Below are 26563 nucleotides of genomic sequence, written 5' to 3'. Positions count from 1 at the left end.
AGAATATATTTTTCACTCTTTTTTCTATATGGAGGGATTATTATTTATTTTTTTTGCATATTTCTATAAAGAAATATGACACCCTTAAATAGAGTTTTGATGTAATTATGAGTGTTCCTTCCAGCAGTGCAGATGACAACCCTTTATACATTATAATCATGAGTGAAGTAACACATCCTTTTCAGTCAGTCAACAAGCATTTATTAAGTGCCCACTCTGTGCCTGTTCATTCAGTTCCCTATAAAACCTGGTGCCTTTCCAGATTGCTTTACTCCTAATCTTTTATTGTTGAATTCCTATCGTATCTCATCCTTTTGTCATCATATATGATCAGAGATATGCATTTGTGAGATTGTTGCCTGAAGTTAGAAATTCAGTTCAGGATCTTAAAAATAATGTCTTTTGTAAAATCTACTGTGGTGCCATTCACCCATACTCTGACCAACTTAGCTTACTGACAAGAACTACCTAAGAGTTAATTTTGCGCTTGACTCCGTTTTGACAACAGCTGTGGAAGGTAGGTGCTACTGTTTTAGAAATGAGGAAACTTGAGGATCTTAGAAGTCAAGTGGTGACAAAAAGAAAAAAACACCAGTTGATTGGATTGTTCCTTTTCACATGACTTTTTGTCGTCTGAGGCAGTATTTGAATTGAGGTTTATTACCAAAGCCAAATCCAGCATCCTTTTCACTGTATCATATTGCCTCATTAGAGGCATATGACACAATTGCTACATGAAGTCTGAGAAAGGTGGTGAGGTTCAGGAAGGCTATAGAAGAGGTATTGTTTCAGTTGGGCTTTAAAGGATGATGAGAATTCAACAAGAAAAGAGGACACCTAGACACAGGGCGTGTTGTAAAGAAAAGCACAGAGACGGGGAATGTGTAGGGGGAAAAATGAGAGGACAAGGCTGGAGTATGAAGTTAATGGAGAGCAATAATCTGGAAAGCCAGGATAGCATCAGATTTTGTAGGACACTGAATGCCAGGCAAAGGAACTTGAATTTGACTTGGTAGGCAGTAGGAAGCCACTGAAGACTTCTGAGTAGGGGAATAGTGTGATCAGATCTCTGTAACAATAAGAGTGGATTGCAGTCTGGGTTTCTGCTAAATCAGATATCTTTGACAATTCCTTATTTTACTGATGAGGAAATGATGCCTAGGGCCCTAAACTGATATGCCCAAGATCTCAGAGATGCCAGGTCATCTTCCTTAGATTATATATGAAATAATTAAAACCATATACACAATAATGTGAAAGGGAAGAACAGTGAAACAAATGAAAGCTATATAGTGATCGTTCTTAATCAGGAGAAGAATTGAGAAAATGCACTTCCCTATTTTCATTGCAGAGGTAGAGGACTGTGAACGTGGACTACTGCACATACTCTCAGACATGTTCAGTGTGCTGCTTGGTTTTGTAAAACTGTAGTTTTTACCTGACTAATGTCTAATGTATTTGCAGATCCTATACTTGATTGCATGCTGCCTTGGCGGGGGAGGGGGAGGGAAGGAAAGGAGGGAGGGGAAGAAAATTTGAAACTCAAGGGATTGTGGAAATGAATCTTATAAACTAAAGTTAAACAAATTAATAAAGACAAAAAAAAGTAAAACAAAAAAAGAAATTAAGAAAAAGAACCGTGTTGTTTTTAAAAAATGAAATGATACTTGTTGGGGTGGCCAGGTAGCACAGCAAGTAAGAACACCGGCTCCAGTGTCGGGATGACCTGGGGATCAAATCTGGGCTCAGATACTTAGCACCACACCCAGAAATAACTGTCCATGTAACCTTGAGCAAGTTACTTAACCCCAATTGCTTTTTAAAAAAAATGATACTTGTTACAAAGGGAAGGGTCATTGGAGAGGGGAGAGGGACCTAATTTGGAAATGAATTGATGTAAAAGCAAAATGAGAAAATGTAAAGGATCTTCCCTAGTGACTTTCTATTCCTTAGTAATCCCTACCAGTGAGATTCTTCTACTCTGAATATTTTCATTTTCATTTTTTTTTTTTTATTAAGCAATCAGGGTTAAGTAACCTGCTCAAGGCTACACGGCTAGTTATTTCTGGGTGTGGTGCTGAGTGTCTGAGCCCAGGATTCGATCTCCAGGTCGTCCCAACACTGGAGCCAGTGCTCCTACTCGCTGAGCCACCTGGCCGCCCCTAAGCAATTGGGGTTAAGTAACTTGCTCAAGATTACACGGCCAGGTGTTTCTGGGTGGGTGCTAAGTGTCTGAGCCCGGGATTCGATCTCCAGGTCTTCTCAACGCTGGAGCCGGTGCTCTTACTCGCTATGCTGCCTGGCCGCCCCAATATTTTCATTTTAAAAAATGTTTTAGCATTTAAGCCTCAGTTTTTCTTGCTTCACTATTTTCCAAAATCCAGACTAGACTTAAACTGTTTTAGAATGGGGGAAAAAGCTAGCATTATATAGCATTTTAAGGTTTGCAGAGTGCTTTGCAGATATTATCTTGTTTGATCCTCACAACAACCCTGAAGATGTAAATATTACTCACATTTTTAAGTGGGGAAACTGAGGTACAGAGGTTGAGTGACTTATACAGAGTCACAGAGCTAGCAAGCATCTGAGACTGAATTTGAAATAATGTCTTGCTGACTCCAGATCTAGCTCTGTATATACACTGTACCAATTAACTATCTAGGTATGAAAAAGATGTACTACAGTATATCTTCAGCTTAGGAAAAGTCCAAAATAAAAAAAAGGAGTTAACCAAAGAGAATTCAATTTGTTATGTTTATCTATTTCTAATTGAAACCTGTTCCCCAAAACAACTTCTAAAACTTGTAGTTTAAGATCAAGCAAAGATGCTTTTTTGAGTTGTGTAAGTACTGGAATATAGTATTTGAATTATATTTTCTATAATATTTTGGCATACCTACATTCAGGGGTACCAGGACTCAGTTTTTTCTCTGAATCCAGCAGATCTTCCATTCTTCTCAATCCATTTTATTCTAAAGGGAGACTCTACTTTCATATAGGCTGTCCATCTCTAAACAAAAGACTTTGTCCCTCAAAAGGGCTCTCATCACACAACTTGCAGTCTTGCCTTTATCTTTCCCTCCTTTTCTGAAATTCTCTACTAACAGCAATATCATTTCAGTAAGATTGAAAATTAGAGCACTTTCCCCTATTTTCTGATGCCTTATTATCAGAATCACTCATTACATGGAAATTCCATTAGCTATTTGACTGACATTTGCCTCTTTATTTAAAAAAAAAAAAGATCTCTGACCTGCAGAGAGCTGTTGGTTTGTTGTTTCAGTATTGTCTTACTTGCAATTTCATATATAGTATATTTAGCTTCAGTTAAAAAAAAGTGAGCTTGAGGTTCCCATGATTGATAAGTAAACTTTATAGTCAACTCTCTCCTTGCCTTCTCCTCCGGGAAGATTTGGTTCCCTCAGCCTCCCTTTAAAACCAAATCTCCATGGAGAAGTGGAGAACTGGAAGAAAGGAACTTTAGCACTTAGTGCTCCAAGGGTCTCAAAAGGATGAGGATAGAGATGAAAAGGTGAAGGTGAAAAAGTATATGGGGGAAATCTTCACAGAGTATACTTGAAACACTTTCACAGAATGAATCTGAGGAATGAATTCAAGAAAGGAACATCTTAACGTAGACATATTTTGAGTGGCCTCTTTAAACCCTGAAGAGAAACTTCTTGGCACAATTCCGATGGTAAAATGTTTCTACATCCTTGGTAAGGAAGTTACAGGAAAGAGATGACATTTATTTAAATGAGGAGTTAGGAATTTTCATCCTTTGAAGTTTCAGATATATTCCTCTTCTAAGGGAAAAGAAGAAAGTAACAGAAACTCAGCTTGAATTTATAAGAGTAAAATAAGGCAGAGAGTATTTACCTTTCCTCCATTTATTAAAAAAAGGTAGTGTCATCTATCCAGTTGAAAGTTGGGGGTCATTCAAGTGTTTCTTCAGCTTTGCTAGGGGGAAGTACATGTGGTGATAAATAAAAAGTTTTTCGATATAGAAAAACTGGGTTTTACTCTGATATTGCCATCTAACTATGACATTGGACAAATTTACCGCCTCAGATTCTGCTAAATGGGAATGATAATAAATAGTGATTAAGGACTTACCATAGACCATACACTGGGCTAAGTACCAGGAATGAAAAGAAAGGCAAAAACTGTCCTTGCCTGCCAGATTTGTGAGAAAAAGGCGTGTGTGACGTGTGGGGACAGTCATTGTTCTAATAGAGGCAGCTGGACGGTGAAGTGGATGAAACTCTGGGCCTGCAATTGGAAAGTTTACTTGTTTCAGTCACATAGGACTCTTCATGACCCCATTTGGAGTTATCTTGGCAAAGATACTGAAGTGGCTTGTCATTTCCTTCTCCAGCCCATTTAGCAGATGAGGGAACAGAGGCAAACAGGGTTAAGTGACTTACCTATAGTCACACAGATGTTGTGTCTGAGGCTACATTTGAACTCAGGTCTTTCTGTCTCCAAGCCTAGCACTCTGTCCCCTGTGCCACTAAGCTGTCCTGGAAGTAGGAAAGACTCAAATTTCAATTAATTCTCAGACACTACCTCTGAACCCTGGGCAAGTCACTTAACTACTGTCTGCCTCATTTCTTCAACTGTAAAATGGTGATGATAATAATAGCATCTACCTAACAGGGTGGTTATTAATCTCTCTGGGCCTCAATTTCCTTTTCTATAAGATGTGGGAATTAGAAGGTCTCTGAGGTCCTTTCAAGTTCTAGACCTATGAGCCTTTTACCCTACTTTTAATAAAAAGAATTCTACTACATTTACTCTTCTTTATTAGGAGTGTCCTATATCAATGCTCTGTGAAAAAAAAATGACCTTCAAAGTTCCTGAATGGTATTTTGGGATATCAGTTCCCATTAGTGTTTCAAAGATGGGGTGGGGGAGTAAGCTGCCTTTTAAAAAATCGTCCATGCATGACCTGTGAAGATGAATATAAATAAACAACTTTCTTCTTTGAACTCCAAGGGACTGGCAGAAATTCCTAGATTCAGTGGGGCATGCCTGTTAACAACTGTTGAAAAGACCTTTGGATTTATGAGCAGTGAAGGTGTAGGTGTGTATTGCATGGACTCAGAGTTGTATTTTTGGTGCTAGTTCCAATTTGACAATTTGGTTCATTTTCGTGAAGTTGTTGCTTTGCTAACAAACCGGAATTGGGAGACAGCACATATAATGAATGTGTAGTAGAAAATCCAAGTTTGAGTCTTGGTTCAGCCTCTTATTGGTCATCTGTGTGGTCTTTGATAAGTCACATTAATCTCTCTGAGTCTTATGTTTCTCATCTACAGAATGAGGAGCTTAGACTAATGATCCCGATACCCTTTCCAGCACTTTATCCAATTTGTCAACTGTTTTTCCCTTTCCACTGCTGGGAATACCTACTTATCTATCTGAAGGATATCCTCTTATGATTAGGAGGTGTCTATCTGTGCACCCTCTGCCTTAGCCCACCCAACCAAGGACAGGTAGAGAGAACTAATTATCTCTGCAGCAATATCTGGAGAAATTGCAAAGGACTGGAAAGAGTAAAAGTGAGAATTAATATTTAGGCTATTATTACTGAATGTACTTTACTAATTAGTTACAATATGCTTTTATGTTAAAGAGATCATTATAAGTGTTGTTCTTCAGAAGTAGCCAACAAAGTATCCTCAAAGAGCAGCTTTTTTGTTATAGTTCCCTTCAGATTGAGAGCTTATCAGCCCAGAAAGTTTTCCCCACAGATGTTCTTCATTTAAAGATATTAGTACATATTAACTTTGTGTTTAACTTTTCCTTCTCAATTAAGTTCAGCAAATGTGTTAAGTACCTACTATATGCAAGGTGTACCATGCTAGGTCCTGGGATGTACAAAGACAAAAATGGAACAATCCCTGCCCTCAGAAAGCTTGTAATCCTGCAAACCTTATATTCTTTTCTTTGTTGAGTTGTCATATTAAAAGCTATGTATCTTTTCGGAAGGTGACCAGTTCCATAGCCAAACTGTAAGGATTTTCATCAAGCATGTCTGAAAAATGATTGCAAGTTGTAAGAAATGCATAGAGGTTGTGGGGGACTTGGCATTTGGGGAAACAGGGACAACCGGACAACATTCTATCGGAGTCCATTGTATGCTGCAAAGGGAGCAGCTACCATGTTATGTTTAGAACTCTATTTATTCTCATTTTACCTTATCAAAAGAAGCAGGGCACCTAGGAAGCCAAGAGGAACAACTTTATTCTTCATCACTGGGGGGGGGGGGGAGGTGGTCACATCAACTTCTAACAGAGTGAGGGCACCCATATTAAGAACTATTATTGTGGAATTTTTAAAAAGATCTTTAAATTCGGAGGCTTTGTCTGAAGGTGGGAAATTTAAAGGGCCCTGATAACTCTTCTCTGGGTAAGAAGTATTGGGAAGAGCTGTGACAGGATGGGGTCAGGGAGTTAGGAGTAGCTCCTGTTGGGGCGAGCATGCAGTGGCTTGGTTCCAGCTATTCGTGCGGTTCCTTGAGTGATGGGTTGTTGGGGATCAAGGCCATGGATAAAAGAACCCGAGTCCCCAACTAGCTTACATATGGGGAAGGAGGGCCAGCTCTTGCCGCGCAGAGGAGGAGCTCAACAACTGTCTAGGCTTGTAAAGGAGGACCAGTAAGGCTAGACTGGGTTCCAGCCTGTCTATCCCCCACCCTAACCAGCTGCAGGCTGAGGCAGCCCCTGACCTTGGGCCCTACCAGAGGAGGCTTCTGGGCTGCCTTCCCTAGAGCAGGGAAACTTGGGGCCAGAGTTTACTTGGGAGGGGTCTTGGGTCCTCCTCATTCTTCAACTTATTCTGACTCATGAGACTGGAATCTCTGCTGTGGAAGTACTCCGTGAACCTTGGCCATATTTCAGACCACCAGATTTCAACAATCTGGATAAAAGGACTCTGGATTCAGAATCCTAAAACCTGGGTAGTCCTTGTTCTTATATTTATTCAGGACCTTAGTTTCCTACACTATAAAGTGAGGAGATTGGACAGGGTAGTCTCCAAGGTTCCTTCTAGTTGTAGCAGTCTGTAAGTCTTTGAGACTTGGGATCAATTTGAATCCACCTTAGCATAACTTCATTTTCATTGTGAGTTGTATAAGCCTTCCTCTGTGACTTCCGGCAAATCGTTCCCTTTTCTTTGAGGCCTCAGTTTCTTCCTATGTAAAATGAAAGTGTTATAATAGAGGAGTGGGAGGCAGTGTAGAAGCTGGAAGAGGTCTTGGAGGGTATATTCCCTGGCAGCAACAGTAATAACAGCAGTGCAACCTTGTGATGTCTTGGGGTCTATTTGTATCCTCTGAGATTTTGATCATTATAGTTACTCAGTTTAGTTTTTTCTAGTGTTAACATCATTATTGCTCATTAGTTCATACAACTTTACCTGTATTTCTCCATATTCTTTATAATTGTCATTTTTACTGCACAGTGATATTCTGTTACTTTCACGTACCAAAATTTGTTCCCTTAATTTATGGTTATTTGGTTTGCAGTTTTTTGTTACAACAACAAAATGCTGCTTTGCATATTTTGCATTGTGGCATACTTTCTTGCCTTTAACTTCATTATAAGTCTGTGCTCAGTAGTTGGATTGAAGGGTTAAAGGGTATAAACAGGATAGTCACTTCTGTATAATTCCAAACTATTTTCCAGAAAATTGAACACCACCAAAAGAATGTTGGTGTTTGTCTCCCTATGGTCCTTCGAATATTCAATTATTTCTTTTTTCATCTTTGCCAGTTTGATGGGTATGAGGTAAAATTTCATCATTATTTTAATTTGAATCTGTTTGATTACTTGTAAGGTAGAGGAGTTCTTTTTTATATCTTTATATTTTGTAATTTTTTTTAAACTGTTCATACCATTTTACCACTTTTTGGGGGAATGGATCTTGATCTTATTTGTGTCATTTTCCTGTATATCTTGGGTTTTTTATTTTTGGTTGTGATATTTGATGCTGAGGTGTTTTTCCCCCACTTAGTGTTTTCTTATCTTATACTATAAGGATTTTTTTTTATACAAAAGTTTTTAAATTTCATGTAAAGTCTGATTTTGTTTTTTGTGATGATCTCTGTTCCTTGTTTGATTAAGAATTCTGTTGCAACCACAAATGTAAAAGGTATTTCCTTTTGATATCCTATTTTTTTAAAAAGGAAAATACTTATTATACTTAATAAGCCATTTAAAGCTTATTGTGGTATATGGTGCTTAGATATTGGTCTAAATCAAATTTCTGTTAAATTGCATTCCAGTTTTCCCAGCAATTCTTTTAAAAATAGGAAGTCCTTACCCTAGTAGATTACATTCTTGGGTTTATCAAACACTGTACTACTGTTTTCATTTGTTTCTGCTTTTTGCTTATCTACTCTGTTCTGTTAATGTGATTTTGATTATTTTTGAAAGGTTAAGCTTTTTTAGAGTTCAGTAAAGTTACCTTTTTTTTTTTAATTCATTAGTTTCATGCAGAACTACTTAACGAAAGCAGAGGTCCAAGAGATTGAACTGAAGGTATTCCGGTGAAAACCTGCCACTTATTGTATAAATTATTTTTTATCGTGAATTTAAAGCTGGAAAGGAATCTACAAGCAAGAAAAAAAAGTTTGGAATTAGACTCTCAGGATCTGGGCTTGGAAATGCCTCAGGTAAATCTTACTGAGTGTGAGTAGTCTTTTTTTTTTTATATTTGAGCTCAGCAGAGGTCAGTGCCATTGGTGTTCTAAGTTCTTACATCCCTGGTAAATCTACTATGAGTAGTCCTCTTTATATTTGAGCTCAGCAGAGGTCAGTGCCATTGGTTCTGTGAGTTTCTATATTTCTGTAACTTGTAGCAGAAGGCTTCCTATGTGTTTGGGCTCACACAGACCAGGTCGCATCCTGTGGGCTAACCTAAAAGGGTCATTTTCTCATTTTTGGCTTGTTGCCCCACTTGGAGTTTGCACTGGGAAAATCTCCAAACACAACTTGTCCTCTATTTCCACAAATGTTATGAGTAATAGAACCCCCAGCTCCCATACATCAAGGTATCATACATATGGGTGGAGAACAGCAGTTTTACTCTACAGAAAATATGGAAGATGGAAAGGACTCACAAAAACCCACAAAGAAACACCTAGTACTCATAAGGCACTTGTAATATCCTCTTTGAAATGAGCTAAATTTGAAGTTGCCAGCAAGACAACTGTTTGTTACTACAATGAAATTCTTATTCCTTACACCGTATGCACCCCTTTGAAATTTAGATTTCCTTGAGAAAGCAAATACATTTTAGAACAGCTGGATGAACAGTCACCTTCTTATAAGATCTTAAATGTCTGAAGAACACATGGAACAGTTTGCAAGGTATTAAGATTTTTATCTCTAGCAGCAAGAGCCTTGTCAGTGCCGTTTTTTCTCCAAGAGACACCACTGCTTAGCAATGCTAATTCATTCTAGAAGGCTGGATCTCTGAGCTCTCAAACTTGGGAACTTTCAAACTTGATGTTACCCAAAGGTATCCTTCAAGACTAGCACTGCTTGGTGTATCTCCTTTCTCTGACCAGAAGGCTAGATTTCAGGATCATGTTACATAGAAAATCAAAATCCCCTCTCATCTTCCCAGGAGGTTGGTGGGATCAGGAACATTGTTCACGAACTTCTCTCTTGGGCTTAAGAGGGCAAGCATATGTCTGCTTCTGCCATGTACTTTTGTAAGAACTCCCATCATTTCCCCAGCTACTCTCATTTCTTTGTCTTGGGAAGTCCACTGTCAAATCTTTGGTCTCTGACCTGTGCTCAAAAGATGCTATGGGTGAATATATGTAATTCCCATATGCCTCCATGCCATTTTTAGTTTTTGGTGGAGGGGAGACTACACAGGCCTTTTCCACCCCTCTGCGCAAATACAGGTCTACTCTTTGCTGATCTGGGCTGTTGACTCATTTTTGTAGGCCTTTGAAAAGGAGTAGCTTCTCAATAAGAGTATATCCTACTTGAACCTTAGTCAGTCAGTTATCTTTGGGTTTCAAGGATTGGGACTGTCCAAATCAGGAATCATCCCATTTCCTTTTTAACAATACATGAGCATGCTTCATTAGTGGTGTCAGACTCAAATAAAAATGGATCCCTTATAGGCAGCTAATTGACTTGGAAAACCACAGATTATCATCTATATTGTATTTTTATTTAAAGAAAAATTTCAGTTACATTTTGATCTGGTTTGAGTTTGACACTATTGTCCTATACTATAAAGTAGGAGTAGTATTTCTATCAAATTAATTAGTTTTATTAATCAGTTAAATTGATTAAACCCATCCCCATACATGCTTATAACCCCCTGTACTAAACTCCATTTCTTTTTAACATCCATTTGTTCTGACCATTCGCCCCATTCCACTATCAGCAGATCCTAGTCCTGCCCTTGAGTCTGTCTATGTTCTGACATTTGCTCCTTGTTTCCTCCTTGGCTGTAGCTCAAGAACTCAGCACTCAGCAACAAGGAATATGTTCAAGAAGGTTGGGAGGGTGATGGGAATTGCTGGCTTTTACACTGGCAGTGACATCTGCTACAGGGCTAGAACAGAACAAGTACTTCCGTAAGCCTGTTTTTGATCATTAAACCACCATGGCTCTCTCACCTCTATCCCAAGACCCCACTTCCTCTATACTCCCCTCCACTTATACCCATTAAACTGTTGCATAAAGTGAGGCTGAAAAGGAGATAGTGATGAGAGATCAAAAGAAAAGCTGTCTCTTCTTCTAGACCTTTCTTACTTTTTCTTTACTTAGTTCATTATCTTGATATTATTCATACCCTTATCCCCTTGAATCAATTCATATTAGTTTCCTTACTTCTTAACAATTTTTAAAAATAACCTCAAAACTACTTTCTTTTTCAGGACCTCCTTCTCTTAATACTTTCCTTACTGTGAGCCACTTCTACCAGAACCTTTTCTCTTACTTCTTTTTGTTTTTCCTCTTTCTCCTCCCTTCTTTCTAAACATTTTTCATTTCATGTCATCCTTACCAAATTACCTCCTTATCTGCTTTCCAGATGGATTTACAATACAGAGACTCTCTCAGATAGGTGTCATTTCTTGCAGGGACCTAGAGTTTGTAGTTAACATTTTGACTATTTAGAATCATCATGGGTTCTGGAGTTTGGGACCTGGAGAAGGTAAAACAGGACCCCTGGGGTGGCTAGGTGGCAAAGTGAATAGAGCACCTGCCCTGGAGTCAGGAGAACCTGAGTTCAAATCTGGCCTCAGACACTTAACACTTACTAGCCGTGTGACCTTGGGCAAGTCAACCCCAATTGCCCTGCATTCCCCCCTCCAAAAAAGCAAAAAAAAAGGACCCCTTCAGTAGGGCCTTTCTTCCTTTTCACAACCTCTAACCCCATACCAACCCAATGGCTGTCTCACTCAGCTAAATAAGCAAGCATATAATAAAGTTGACGATTTGGGGATACAGGATAGGGATTGTACAGACTAAATGAACAAAACAAAAACAAATGTATCTTCCTGTTGGTAGGATAGATTCAGTGGTTAGGGCACCTACTCCTTTGCTTGGCCAATCTCTCTGGATTCTAGAGCCAATTATCAAGGGACTGAGCATGAAAAAATGTCTATTGACCTAAAAACAATTATATGGATTGGCCACACCTCTTTCTAGTAGCTTCCAAACACATTTGGCTACCCTAATTAGTTCAATCTGTCTCTGAAAATTACTCCTTTTTGTAAATGTTACTGCTGTCTAATCTGGTCATTCACTTAGGTAGACACAATGCTTCTAAAAGGAATTTAGAGAGCATTGCTAAGGATTTATGAAGTCTTGGGTAAGAAACTGAAAACTTCAGGGGCACAGCTGGTATTCTTTTCTCTGCCGCTGATCAAGGGCAAAGACTTCATAAGAGAGAGGTAGATTTGAGAAGTGAATAGGTGGCTAAAAAAGATTGTATTGTGAGAATAGGTTTTGGATTTCTGGATCACAGTGTGAAATATAGGAATGATGGACTCCTGGTAAGAGATGGAGTACACCTAATCAAAGTTGGTAAAGCTGTTTGCCTGGATTCTTTCTTGCCAATCTGAAGGATGAGGAGGGAGAAAAATGTCTATCTTGTTTGGTCAAGGTAAACACCATAGCGAGAAGAGGACTTTGCAGTAGAGATGCCTAGATATTCATAGGATACCAAATCTAAGCAAGAAGCTAGAAATAAAACCCATGGCCTCAGATAAACAGATGTAGGAAATATGTATAATAAGCAGGGTGAACTAGAAATCCCAATTCAAGAGAGCAAATTTGATCCCACAAGTATTACTGAGATGTAGCTGAATGTGACTTCTGTCTCAAATATGAATCTGGAAGGACATCACTTATTCCAAAGGAGCAGAGTAGATAAAGGGCATGTGGGGATAGCATCATAGCTGCAGAAGATGTCTATCAGTGTTAGGAAATCCAAGATGCGGAGGAGGGAAACATGGCGGGGATAATCTTAGCGAAGATCAATGGAAGCATAAGCATAAAAAATACTTTCATCTGATTATACAACAGAGTACTGGACAATAAGAGGACACAAGTGAGGATTTGAGGAAGCAGATTAAAAGCCTGGCACAGAGTTATGGTCTAACAGTGATGGAGACTTACACTATTCAAACATCTGCTGAAGCATTGTCTCTTTGGGCCCAAAGCAGAATAGTTCCTAATTTCTTGACTTGCCTTAATAATAATTTCATCCTTCAAAAAGTTGAGGAACCAATGAAGTGAATTTTTCATCTGACCTGATTCTCATGTACAAGGAACAGCTGTTTACTGGGGTACAAATTATTGGAATCTTGTAGGGAAAGGGACTTTTATTTTAGAATTTGTTATGGAGAAGAAAAGGAAAGCTGGGCATTGTCTGACATACCCTCAACGTGGAAAGCTAAAACATCAGATTGTTAAGATTTTGTGTGTTACAGTTCTGCAAAACAAGTCAACATAGGGAGAATGGAAAACTATCAAGAATAAATTCTGAAGACACAAAAAATCCTAAAACCTATTCTGATAATATGGAAAAGAGATTTGTTTATAGACATTGATATAGGTGTATTGACCAACTTAGATCTTTAAAAGGTATGTATAGAAGATGGAAGGGTAGATAATCGAGGATGTCTACAACAGCATAGCATAGTATTGTAAGAGTAGTCAGGCACTCTAAGTGCAACTCCTTGAGCCTTAGCTATTAAGTCAATACTGTCTATCTACTGACACTGTTAGAGGAAGTTCCTGGTTGAGGAAAGCACAGGTTACACATTCCTGTAAGGAAAAGTACTGCAGTGATAAAGAGGGGGAAGGAGGAAAAAGACTATTAGGAAGTGAATGTGGTATAAAAGCATTAATTAGATATTTTTTAATGTACCTGCAAAAAAATAGGATCAAGTGTTCTAAAGTTCAGAATCATTTGGGCCTGGCAAGGAAACCTAAGAACACCAAAAAGAAGGGTTTAGCCATTGAATGAAAAAGAAGAGGGTAAGAAAGGTAGAACTGCTCAACTTGTCTGTCGGACAAGACAGGATGGGGTTTGAAAAGGCTTGTAATAGGGACTTGAAAATTCAAGGTGAGCGGTAAAGCAGCGAGAGGGCAGGATGCCAGGTCCAAACGAGCTATATCTCAGGGAGCTGCAGCAACTGACAACTAACTGTGTTTGCTGAACCATTGTTGATGTTCTGTAAAAGACTATGGAAAACAGGGTAGGTGCTGAATTGGAAAAAGGCAAATATTAGCCTGATTTTCAAAAAAATGGAGGAGATTGAGGTTTGTAGATGATAGGCCAGTGAGTTTGATTTTGATTGCTGGTGAAATTTTAGAGCATTCTTGAAGGATGGTTCTGGAAAAGCAGGGATCACATAAAGCCAGCATGGCTTCATGAGCAGGTTGTCACACTAATCCAGACAGCTAGATTAGACCACATATACACAGAGGAGATCAATACAGCTCTGAGGGTACTGAGGCTGTGTGAAAGAGGAAAAGATACTAAAGGTATAGGGGGAAAAGATAATAAAAAGTATAGGGGGAAAAAAGCTCAGACTTTATTAATACTAAAAAAGGGTGATTGAGAGAACATTAACTACTGACCTATATACTTACTTTTCCATCTGTATAAAATTTTTATGAGAACAATCTGCATATGCTTTGGGTACATTCTTGATGAAGTATTCATATGGAACAGGCAGGATTTCACAAATGATGTTCCACAGAAGTCTATGTCTTTACCATCACAAATTGACTGAAAGATACAGAGAATACAAGATTCCACTGTCGTTGTTTGTTGATTATATGTATTTGATTTGGTAAAGCAAAATACCACCTTAAAGGCTCTCTTCCAACAAGATGTGTACCACCCATACACCAGCATTCTTCAGGATAACATTGTTCAGAAACCCTTTACTCATTTGTATCGGGCAAGGTACAAAACAGGGATACATCAAAGGTGTTTGACAGTTTAATGGAGGAGATCCATTGAAGAGTCCAAGTTGAAGAGGTATTCCTTATACATGGTGAAGTCCTTCAGATGCTCCTGTTTGTGGATGACATTGTTCTGGTTGCAACAAGCCTTGGAATATTGCTGAACATCCTGGGAGAAAGGCTCAAAAGACTTTGGTCTAACTTCTGCATAGGTAAACCAAGTGAATGAAGAATGCCTGTTGTCCAGTCATGGTGTACAGTTCAGTTGACAGCGTTTCAGTTCATCTATCAGTATATCTTGGTTGATGAGTGCAAGGCCTCTTAGAAATGAACAAGAAGAGAAGTCTGAATTACCTTCAGGAAATTTCCAGATTCCTCTGAGAACCCCAAACCCCTTTCAAAAACAAAAGCCAAAGACTTTTAATACCAGTGTTCTACCTTTTCTATTGTATGGGTAAATGTTGGGGATCACTACAGTCTCCAAAGCATTAAACCTGAATATTGCTCAGAAGACAATTGGGAGCAGGTTTCAGTTCAGCAAAAGGAACTACAAGAAGGAGCCACTAGAGTCAATGATGTGATCACAGAGATGGATGACAAAATGGAAATGAACTCCCTGTGTGGCAAGAGAAAGAGAAGACTGGTGTGCCGCTGCTGTTCTCCATGAATATCTTCACAATATTAGGAAATGGCAAGGAAGGCGCGCTCATTGGCAGGAGTCCTGCGGCAAACTTCTTTTAGGGAAAGGACAAGATAGTCAGGCATGGATGGTTTGCAGTCTGCATCATTGGAAAGAACTTCCATATCATTGAGATTACAAATCCATTCGAGCATATCAGACTAACCTTATTTTCTTTCTTGAATTAGTTATTAGACTGATGCTATCTATATATAGTTTACCTAGATTTTAGAAGAAGTTGACAAAATCTTCAGTGTTCTTATATACAAGAGATGTGGTTGAGACAGTAGTATTTAGGCAGATTCAGAGCTGGTTCAATGGCTGAATTCAGAGTAGCCATTAAATGTCATTTTAGAATGAGGTTTCTAGTGGAGTGACCTCATACTTTTTGATGTTTTTATCAATGACTTAGATAAATGTATGGATGGCATGCTTATCAAAATTGAAGGTTGCACAGTTAGGAGGACATGGCAGACATGTTGAGAGTTAGGATCCAAAAAGATCTCAGTAGGCTGAAATGAAAAACTAATCTGATAAATGGAAATTTAATAGGAATAAATATAAAGTCTTGTATTTAGGTTTTCAAAAATAATTGTTCTAAGTACAAGATGAAGGAAGAATAGCTAGATAGCAGTCTTTCTGAAAAAAGATCTGAGAGTTTAGTGGACTTCAGATTTAACATAAGTCAACAGTATGATAGAGTAGCCCAAAAAGCTAATGTAACTTTAGGCTAAGAGAAGCATAAGGGAATTGATACTCCTGCTGTATTTTGTTCTAATCAGACCACATTCAGAGTATTATGTTCCATTCTGGGCACTTTTTAAGAAGAATGTTGATAACCTGGAGAGAATCCAGAGGAGAGCAACCAGGATGATAATGGATCTTTAAATTGAGCTAGATGAAGATCATTTGAAGGAACTGGGGATATGTAGCCTGAAGAAAAGAGTACTTTGGAGGGGTTTGATAGCTCTTTTGAAATGTTTAAAGCCCCGTCTTAATGAAGAGGTGTTAAACTTGTACTGGTTTGTCCCCAGAGGACAGAACTAACTAGCAATTGGTGGAGATTTCAGAGGCAAATTTAGGCTTGATGTAAGAAAAGATTCCTAACACTTACAGCTTTTACAGAGTGGACTGGGTTGTATTGGTAGGTAGTGGGCCTCCACCCCCTAGTCCCCCACCCCATATAAGTTTTAAAGCAAACATGAATGAACATTCGGATAGGTTTTAGAGGGCATTCTTGTTCAAGTATAGATTGAATTAGATACCCTCTGAGGTTCCTTTCCCATGTTAAGATTGTCACCTTGGCAACAAGGCTCTTTTGACTCATTTTTCTTCACTAACCTTACTTGTATGCAGTATGGATCTATCTCTGCCCATTCAGATAACTATCAACATGGCAGTACAGCATCATCTTTCAAAATAAAGGACAGGTAGGAGAGGCCACTGCTAACCTCAGTTAATGGCAGATTATTTTACAAAGCACGAAGTATAGTGCTTCCTGGTTCCTGGGGCCAAGGGCAGCTTTCCTCTCTTGTGGTTAAAACAATAACTGGGAACCATCTTCCTTACCGTTAGGTACGCCACGTCAGTTCTCATAAGCCAGTTTCAGAAGAGGGGCGATGAAAAGCAGAGGTTATAGGAGATTTAATTAATTGTCATCTGAAGACTATCCCTTAGCTTTTGATTGCCTGTATAAAACTATTTTAAATGTTTTCATTGCATACATTTTAAAAAGCACAAAAAGTAGATAAAAGTAATTTTGCTTGTTTGAGCAAAATGATAGGGATTGCTTTTGAACCAGATTTATTTTGAAGGCAGCTACTGAACCAATAAATGGGACCCTATGATGAAACCACTCCTGTTTCTATTCTGGTTATTTAAGCTACTGATGTGCTCCCCTCCTAATGATCTGCTTCTCTACTTCATTCCACTCCTGGCCTCCAACTCTCTACACTCTTCTCCTCTTCTAACCAGGAGAGATGGGTGACATTGATTTAATAACAGGATAGAAACTATAAAGTGCTTTTATGGGAAGTCAGAAGGGGCAGCTCCTAAGGTATGATGAATTCTTTGAGCTCTTGTCCTTTCCAGGGGCCCAAATTGTTAGTGTTGGGCAGTGTGACTCAAGTGACCTGTTAGTTGCTACTAACATAGTGTGACACTAAAAAAGACCTGAGGCACACTCCTACTATCAATTGCTAATAACTCCCCTCACCCCCACCCTCAAACTGCTATTACCAGGACAAAGTCATCCTGCCATTTCCCAATTCCACATATGGTAACCTTGGTTTTTGCTGCTCTATAGGGGAAAAATGAAAATTACAGTTTCAAGAAATTTTAAATAATCTATTCATCCCCTCAGAAATAACAGGGAACTCTCCTACTATAGGAAATTAGAACAGAAAAGATCTCTTTAGTAGAGTTTATTGTTACAAAACACTATATATAGTTGTATACAAAGCACCTGCTGAGTACCATAGATTGTAATTCTCGTTGATGGATAAATAATCTTTTGGTGGTTCAAGTTTAATGCTATTTATTAACCATCGCAATTTCTTATGTAATGACCAGCTTATAATTACTTTTTTTAATTGTTCACCTGATGTAAATTGAGTTAGATAGGCAAAACTTTTAAATTTTGCTTGTTAAAAAATACTTTTAAAAGGGCAGATAAACTATAGATTGTTTTTTAAAAAGAAGGATAATAAAATTGGAGTTCTTAAAGACTTCAGTTTTTTAAAATTAAAATAATTTCATTGCAGCCTAGTGTAAGCGGAATGGACCCGCCTTTTGGGGATGCCTTTCGAAGCCACACATTTTCAGAACAGACTCTGATGAGCACAGATCTCTTAGCAAACAGTTCAGATCCAGACTTCATGTATGAACTGGTAAGTGATGCTTTCTTGGGCTCTATTTTATTTTTTGTTTTTTGGAGGGCAATTGGGGTTAAGTGACTTGCCCAAGGTCACATGGCTAGTTTTTGTGTTAAGTGTCTGAGGACGGATTTGAACTCAGGTCCTCCTGACTCCAGGGCCAGTGCTCTATTCGCTGTGCCACCTAGCAACCCCCCTGGGCTCTTGATTGATTTAAGATGTATGTGTGTTTTTGTTGTGGCATTTTGTTTGCTTTGTTTTAATTGAGAAGCTAGTAGGTGGAGAACAAGAATGAGTGTGAGGTCAGTTTTGATTCTAATAAGCCTGGTTCTGTGGCTGTATAGTGGTTTATCCTTTGTTTTCAAAGAGAATATCACATCAGGGAGCTGATGACCTGACTTGCAATTGACTTTGAGTGAGGGAGGACTGTGCAAAGTCACAAGCCTCACTTTCTCCTCCAGAGTTATCTGGGTCTAGTGATCAGATATGGATCAGGATGACTGGAGAAGGCTCTAGATGCAGTGAGAGACCTTGGTTGGCTCTTTTAAATTATATGGTCTTTACAGGATCTCACTTTGAGTGAGGCAAAACCCCTTCAGTGAATAGACCTCTTTAAGAAGTGAGTCAAGGGATATCCCCTTTAATCAAGAAAAAAAACCCCAAACAACCTGATTCTAGTGCTTTTTAGAGCTATGTATAAACCTCATGAATTTACTAAGGGAAGATAGTTGTTGAAAAATCACATAAGGCCATTAAGATCCATCTGGCAAATGAAGAAGTAAAAGTGATTAAAACTAGAGAGCATGACATTCTTTAATATTCGAGGGTATGAAGTTGAGAGAGTCAGATAAAAATAGCGTTATAAGTGATATTTGAATAGGTTTGTCAAATATATGTAGGTGAGGAAACTGGACACTTTAAATAAGAAAAGTATTGTTACTATTGAATCATACAGCAAGAATGCTGTATCCACATTTGGGCATGAAAATCAAGGTTCTGTCCTGAGCCTTATTCCTGGTTAGGTTTCAACTATCTTTGATCTTGTTTTTGCCTCTGTTTAAATTCCCTCTTAATAAGACAGCTTAGTTTTCCATGATGAGCTATGCAACATTACTGTGGTTGCTGCTAAAGAGATTCCAAATTTTTCTAAGTATAAAGGAACGAGAAAGAACAAACCTTTTTCAGTGGTGGTATTTCTAGTATGTCCACTGAAGTCTTTTAGTGCCTCATTGTGGCATGAAGGTAACCTTGAGTTATCAAAGATTTTGTCAGTGTAATATAGAATCCCTCAGGTCTTACAACATTGTAAAGGCTTTGAGTATAGTTCAAGTGACAGCCTGCGTTCCTGTTGTCTGAAGACCAGCCAAGCCTTTCCAAGTGTGGAAAGGCTTGTCCAGAAAAGACTGGACTTCAGGTGATGAATGTTTTTAGCCACAGAAACTCACGAAGACAGTTTGTTAAGTATAGAAGGGCTATGAGATGCATTGGTGGCAGAAATAACCATATTTGTGACATCATAGATCCCTCATGGGAAGCATTTATAGTAGAAAACCAAGAGCCCTGAATATGTGAACCTTACCCCAGACTTAAAGGAAGACTATTTTAAAAATTCTAGCATCAAGAACTACTTAAATGTGACACATTTCCTTATTTTTTTAAGTTCTTAGAAATAAGGAAATTATGTAGAATTGTTATATACATAGCTTGGCCTTAAAGTAAAACAAATCAAGTTAGCATAGCAATTATAAATAAGAGAAAGGAGAATGGGGAATTGTGTCTTTTTTTCCTTAAAATGTGGTACTCTTTTTTTTTGGTCCCATTTTCCTACTCAGGATAGAGAAATGAACTACCAACAGAATCCCAGAGACAATTTTCTTTCTTTGGAGGAGTGCAAAGATGTTGAAAATCTGGAGACTTTCACAGATGTCCTGGATAATGAGGCTGCTTTAACCTCAAACTGGGAACAGTGGGATACATACTGTGAAGACTTAACAAAGTATACTAAACTGACTAGCTGTGACATCTGGGGAACAAAAGAAGTGGATTACCTGGGTCTTGATGACTTTTCTAGTCCCTACCAAGATGAAGAAGTCATAAGTAAAACTCCAACTTTGGCCCAGCTTAATAGTGAGGATTCTCAGCCAGTGTCTGATTCCCTTTATTATCCTGACTTGCTTTTTAGTGTCAAACAGAACCCCTTGACCTCTTCATTATCTGGGAAAAAGATAGCAAGCCGAGCGGCTGCCCCAGTGTGCTCATCTAAGACTGTTCAGGCTGAGGTTCCTTTGTCAGACTGTGTCCAAAAGGCAAGCAAACCCACATCAAGCACACAAATCATGGTGAAGACCAACTTGTATCATAACGAAAAGGTGAATTTTCATGTTGAATGTAAAGACTATGTTAAAAAGGCAAAGGTAAAGATCAATCAAGTTCAGCAGACTCGGCCCTTGGTAAGCCAGGTTCATGCTGATGCAGCAAAGGAAAATACCTGTTACTGTGGAGCTGTAGCAAAGAGACAAGAAAAAAAAGGAATGGAAGCCCTTCAGAGTCACATAACTCCTACTTTGCCTTTTAAAGAAACCCAAGAACTGCTTCTCAGCCCTCCTCCCCAGGAGGCTGCAGGGCTACTTGTGTCAGGAGAAAGCAGCAGCCTTTCTGCCAGCACGTCAGTCTCAGACCCATCCCAGAAAAAAGAAGAGCACAATTATTCTCTTTTTGTTTCCGACACCCTGAGTGAGCAGCAAGCCAAATGCAGCCCTGAGGAGGAGGAAGAGGATGAAGATGATGTTGATGATGAAGACCATGATGAAGGGTTTGGCAGCGAACACGAGCTATCTGAAAATGAAGAGGAAGAAGAGGAGGAGGAAGATTATGAGGATGACAAAGATGATGATATTAGTGACACTTTCTCTGAACCAGGTATTGTAAAAATCATAAACTAGCAGAGTTTTCAGAAATTGTTTAAAAGAGAAAGCATTTTTTTTTTTTGCCTTTTAGAGGGCAGTTGGGGTTAAGTAACTTGCCTAAGGTTACACTCCTAGTTTTTTTGTGTGGGTGTTAAGTGTCTGAGGCCGGAACCGAACTCGGGTCCTCCTGACTCCGGGGGCCTGCGCTTTACTCACTGTGCCACCTAGGTGCCCAGGGAAAGCATTTCTAAGGGTGATTTCTTTACTTTGTTAGTTTGGGGACTGGAAAGGCTCAATTGCATGGCATTTTGACTGTAAGTAGCTTCAGAGTAGTTATCTGCTTGTGTATTATACTTAAGGCTTTAGGGCCAATTCTTAGTTTATCTTACATCAAGCATTCTGGCTTGTCACCTTGTTCATTACCTCTCCAAAGAGGCCAAGAATCCATTGGCATGAAAGTAATTATATTTCTGGATGTGTCCCTCCAGTATAGTGGAGATAAATTAGGAGGAGTCCCTAAATTGACTTAGTGTCAGTTTCAACTACTCATGCCCATGTGGTTCTCATTTATGAAAAAAAGGAATTTTTTTTGCTTCTGCTGCAGTTTTCATTTGTGGAGTATTTTTTTGAGTGAGAATATATAAATGGAGGGGAAGGGCTTAAGGTAATGAAGGATCTTTTAGGGATAGATTTTTTAAAAAATTATTTGTGTGTATTATTACCTGGGCATGAAAGGGGAAAAAAGAAGGGAAGTTAGCCCTTAGACATTCTTCTGCTCTCAGTGTGTAGATCTTGTACATGAAAATGACACTGCTGAAAGGCATAATTAAAAACTGTAGAAAGGAATGAAAATCATTCTGTCTTTTTTTTTTAATTTTGGCAAATTTATTGAAATAATTTCATAAAAATTTAAAATAGCTCTGCATAAGACATAACATTCAGTTCAAAGGAACTTTAAAAAAATCTAATATTCAAAGGATACTCTTTGTTTATAATATTATCTTTACTGTCTTAATTTTGGGAGCAAAAATTTCTGGAATTTTAGTCAGTATAAACATTGGTATTCAGTATTCTGGTTGTGTGGTGGTTGTTTTTTTCCCCTTCTGACCTCTTGGTTAGAAGTGGTTTCTTTTACCCAGATGTTTCACCTTTTATTAGAGGCAACCGAGTCGTTTTACATAGGGATTTCAACTTTAGACCTGAAAGAATAAGGATTATCCATCATCTTTGATATATTCTAAGATTCCTGTGTTTTGGGGATGGAAAATAGTGGTTTTCTGTTTTGCTTGCCAGCATGAAAAATGTTCATGTTCTCCCTGATAATTTTGATTTCTGGCATAACTTAGGGGACTTTCTAGTTGGGAAACTAATTTTGAGTGCTAATGGGGACTGGTCAGATTGAGCTCTGACATGTAGTGAATAAGAATGAAGGTTGTAAGCTCTATGTTTTCCAGAATAGAGAAAAAGGAGGGTAGAGGAAAAAGTGACATCATTAGCTGGTGATAATAATAATAACTGACATTTATGTAGTAATTTAAGGCCTGCAAAGCTCTGTGTAGAACTTCTCATTTGATCTTCCCAACAGCCTTTTGAAGCAGGTACCAAGACAAATTATTTTTCCCATTTTACTGTTGATGAAAATGAAGTTTAGAGAGGTTAGATGACTTGCCCTTGGTTACACAGCTATGTCAGATAGAGATGGGATTTGAACCCAGGTCTTCCTTGACTACAGTTACAGCATCCTATCCCTTATGCAGTATTGCCTCTATTAAAAAAAAAAAAACAAGTAAAACCCTCTTGCTCATTTACTTGTCAGGCAGTAAATTCCATGATCATCAGAACAAATCCAGTAGGACTTCCCTTCTTTGCCTCAGTGTGCATTCCTCACTCAGACCCTGTTACACTTTGTGATTTCTTTTCTCTTTCAACATAGCCATTAATGTTCTTGATTTCACATTTTTAAAATTTTTTTAAGCAATTGGGGTTAAGTAACTTGCTCAAGGTTACATGGCCAGTTATTTCTGGGTGTGGTGCTAAGTATCTGAGCCTGGATTCGATCTCAGGTCATCCCGACTCTGGGGCCGGTGCTCTTACTCAGTGTGCCACCTGGCCGCCCCTTGATTTCACATTTTAAAAGATTCTTGGGAAGGGAAGAAGAAAGGAGCACACAGTGTGCTTTGCCTGAAACTGTTATGCCCACCTCAGGGATGGCTGTGGGTCCTAAGTAAAGACAGTCATGGGGCGGCCAGGTAGCACAGCTAGTAAGAGCACCGGCTCCACTGTCGAGATGACTTGTGGATCGAATCTGGGCTCAGACACTTAGCACCCACCCAGAAACACCTGGCCGTGTAACCTTGAGCAAGTTACTTAACCCTGATTGTATAAAAAAAAAAAATAAAGACAGTCATGCTACTTAGGTCCCTTTAAAAGATTATGCATTGTGGGGCGGTTAGGTTGTGCAGTGAGTAGAGAGCCAACCCCGGAGTCAGGAGGACCTTAGTTCAAATCCGGCCTCAGACGCTTAACAAAAAAACTAGCTGTGTGACCCTGGGCAAGTCACTTAATCCCAATTGCCCTCCAAAAAGTAAAAAAAAAAAAAGATTATGCATTTTGAATTGTCTAACCAGAAGTGGCGGTACATCTCCTCTCATCCATTCATACTCTCTTTTTGGACCCTCCTATAACTGGCAACATTTATTTATGAAGCAGTTGGTAAGCTTAGCAAGCAGGCTGTGATTGTGGAATAGAGGTAACTGGCATTTGTGGGGATCAAATTTTCATCTTGTGCATGTTAACACAATGCTAAATGTTAAAGGGGCATTTAATTCTCTTTTCCAGTTGACTTGGTTTGTATTATGTAGACATTTTTCACACATGGAAATGAACAATTGACTTGATTAGTGAAAAAAACACAAAATTATAGTATTATTTGTGCTTTAGCAAATATGAATAATGAAATAAAAAAAAAACCCACCTATTTATACAGAAGAACTAAACAAATAACTTTAGGAGCCCCAAAGTAAAGTACTGGAGAGAAGCAGAAGGAAATACTTTGAAACAGAAGTGTGCCAATTTAGGGTGGGTTGATTGGTTTAATTTGTGGTGTTCTTGACCAATTTACAAAGGCTCTTTTGTGACTAGGTCACTTGATGCTGTTTCTTGGCTGATGGCTACACCAGCTCATGAGCCTAAAAACTTAAGGGGTGGAGGGGGAATGGGCTTTAGAATAGAGTTTCAGTCCCTGTTCTGGACCTGCTCCCAAGATTACATAGAGCTCATTCAGTAGCCAGCCCACAACTGGAGCCACAACTGGAGTCATGGGTCCAAGCATGTTGGCTTGGGTTGGGTACCAAAGTGAAACTTTTCTTTGTAATCACTATTTACTGGCTTCTCAAGCATTTTGTATTTCCCCTTTCCCCTCAAATATTACTTACTCCTTGCATATTATTTGTATAGAAAGCAATTTAAGGATCTGTTCTTGGAATTACATTAAAAATTTAGCATAGCCAAATGGTCTTCTAAATTAATTTCACTGACTGTGTCATCGTATGTCTCTGAAACAGTATTTTCTAGGATTCTAACACTGGTGTTTCTAAGTTGATAGATGCAAGATATGAGAATGACATTTTGCCAGGAAGCAAAGTCAAATGAGGAGTGGCAGAATTTGTGACTGTATAACGTGGGGTGCCCAATAATAAATAAAATGTAAAGTATACTGACCTGAGCTTCCAAAGTCTGCTTCTGCCTTGGTTTGGGCAAAGGCAAACTTGGCTGTGAAACACTAAATCTTAGCACTGTCTTGAGTAGCTATAGGATATTTGGCTAAGTAGATCTTCCCACTCTACCCAACAGGGTGCTCAGACCAATTTTGATTCCTTATATCATAAGTGCAGCATCTTCAGCCTTTCTAATTCTTCCATAAGTCCAGAAGTGGTTAGTGAAGGGAAGAAGTGGCATTTGAATTTGGCTTTTAAAAATAAGTAAGAGTGAAGAGGGGAAGAGGGAAGGCATTGTAGGCATGGGGACAGCATGAGCCAAAGCACGGGTATGTTGAGAGCGCACAGACTTGAGCTGTCTTACTTGTTTGCAACACAGAATATATCAAGGTAGTCGTGAAAGGTAAAGATGAAAAGTTATAAAGGTTCTTGGATGCCCACCATGGAAGTCAGAACATTATTTACTCAGTTGGGCAGGGAGGGAGAAACTGAATATTTGAGGGTTTTTTTTTTGTTATCTTTTTTAAAACTTGTTTTATTGATGCTCTTAAAAAAAAAACCCACATCATTGTCATTTCCCATTGATTCCGAACAGAACCCACTCTCCCCTGTAACAGAGAAGTCAAGCTGAACAAGCACCTGCACTGGGCCATTCTATTCCTCCTTCTGCATCTGTTATTTCCTACTTTTGTGCTTACAGCCCAAGGCAATGCTTTACCATCAAGTCCTGTAAAATCACAGTTGAACATAGATAGCATTGATCAGAATTTGGAAGTCTTTTCCTTTATGTTATTGTAGTGATCATGTACTTTTTTCTTTGGGTTCTGCTTTCTCCACTATTTATCAGTTTATATAAATCATATCAAGTTTCTCTAAATTCTTCACATTCATCATTTCTTAAGGTACAATCATATTTGATTACATTCGTATATTACATTTGTTCAGCCATTCTCTAGTTCTAGTTCTTTGCTAATTACAAAAATGATTCTGTCTCTGGAACTTTTTAGATTTTTGATCTTGAGGGTATATACCTAGTAGTTGAGTAAAAGGGTATATATCAGTTGAATGATTTTTCCATTAATGAATTTGAGCAAAATTGTGACAAAGCCAGAGATACTATTAGTAGTATTGCTGGGTAAAAGGGTATGTATGTATATATGCACATGTATACACACACACACACACACACACACACACACACCCTGCATACACACACGATCAAATGACTTCTTTTCCAGTAAAAATTTTCAGCAAGAGTGACAAGACCAGGTCTGTGTATTAGGAAGATTACCCTAATAGCGTTATGAAAAATGGATAATAGGGAGAAAGAGGAATGGAAGAAGCCTACAAGGAGGCTATTATAACAGTATAGGTATGGGAATGATAATAGGGGCTTGTCGTTAGAGTGGTGACAGGAATAGAGAAGGAGAGGATGGATATGCAGAGGTAGAATAGGTAAAGAAAAGTCCTATCAGCCTAGAAGTTTTGGGAATGGTATTAGTGCCCTGATTTTTATTTTGTTTTCTTTGTGAAACACCAAAATTGGACAATAAAGGAAGAATTCCCTTTTGGAGTTGGTTTACTAGTGAATATTGCATTCAATTAAAACAAGCAAGCAGGATGGACAATTAACTTTTATCTGATGGCCAATGATATAATATAATAGGTACTTTCTGTACTTTCCTAGGAGGAGGTGGGAGAGAACAATAGTGTTACCCCCAGAAACTCTTCATAGAAATCTGTCATCATGGAAATTTACCCAGTTCTGTTGTCAGTAAATTTCAGTAAACTTTTTGATATGTTACAAGTCGGGAAAATGGAATTCACTATAGATTGCTCTTAAAAAAAGTTTAATTACTCTTGACATTTTAGGGTTTGGCCTCCCTTCAGACTCTTGTTTCATATGTGTGTGGCTAATTGGCATTTTAGA

General features: G+C 38.6%; 1 protein-coding gene and 1 long non-coding RNA gene across 4 annotated transcripts in view; one reads left to right on the top strand and one right to left on the bottom strand.

Moving 5' to 3' along the window:
* LOC138172645 (uncharacterized) overlaps positions 1-26563 on the bottom strand; it is a 237588-nt gene that overhangs the window by 198611 nt on the left and 12414 nt on the right. The gene's annotated exons all lie outside the window — the stretch shown is intronic.
* The window catches only part of CREBRF (CREB3 regulatory factor), a 50991-nt gene that overhangs the window by 12142 nt on the left and 12286 nt on the right, over positions 1-26563 (top strand). For 2 of the 3 annotated variants that reach the window (XM_069102360.1, XM_069102358.1), the window contains exons 2-4: positions 8495-8680; positions 17901-18026; positions 19844-20930. In XM_069102360.1, the coding sequence (XP_068958461.1) occupies positions 8672-8680; positions 17901-18026; positions 19844-20930 (1222 nt within the window). In that variant the 5' untranslated portion in view covers positions 8495-8671. Of the gene's footprint in view, positions 1-8494; positions 8697-17900; positions 18027-19843; positions 20931-26563 lie in introns of all 3 variants that reach the window. The other variant, XM_069102359.1, reaches the window with a different exon arrangement.

This window comes from Petaurus breviceps, unplaced genomic scaffold (assembly GCF_028583685.1).
Source record: "Petaurus breviceps papuanus isolate PSGF00001 unplaced genomic scaffold, PetGlider_PUasm1.0 551, whole genome shotgun sequence".
Lineage (NCBI taxonomy): Eukaryota > Metazoa > Chordata > Mammalia > Diprotodontia > Petauridae > Petaurus > Petaurus breviceps.
This window is presented reverse-complemented; position numbering and strand designations above follow the sequence as displayed.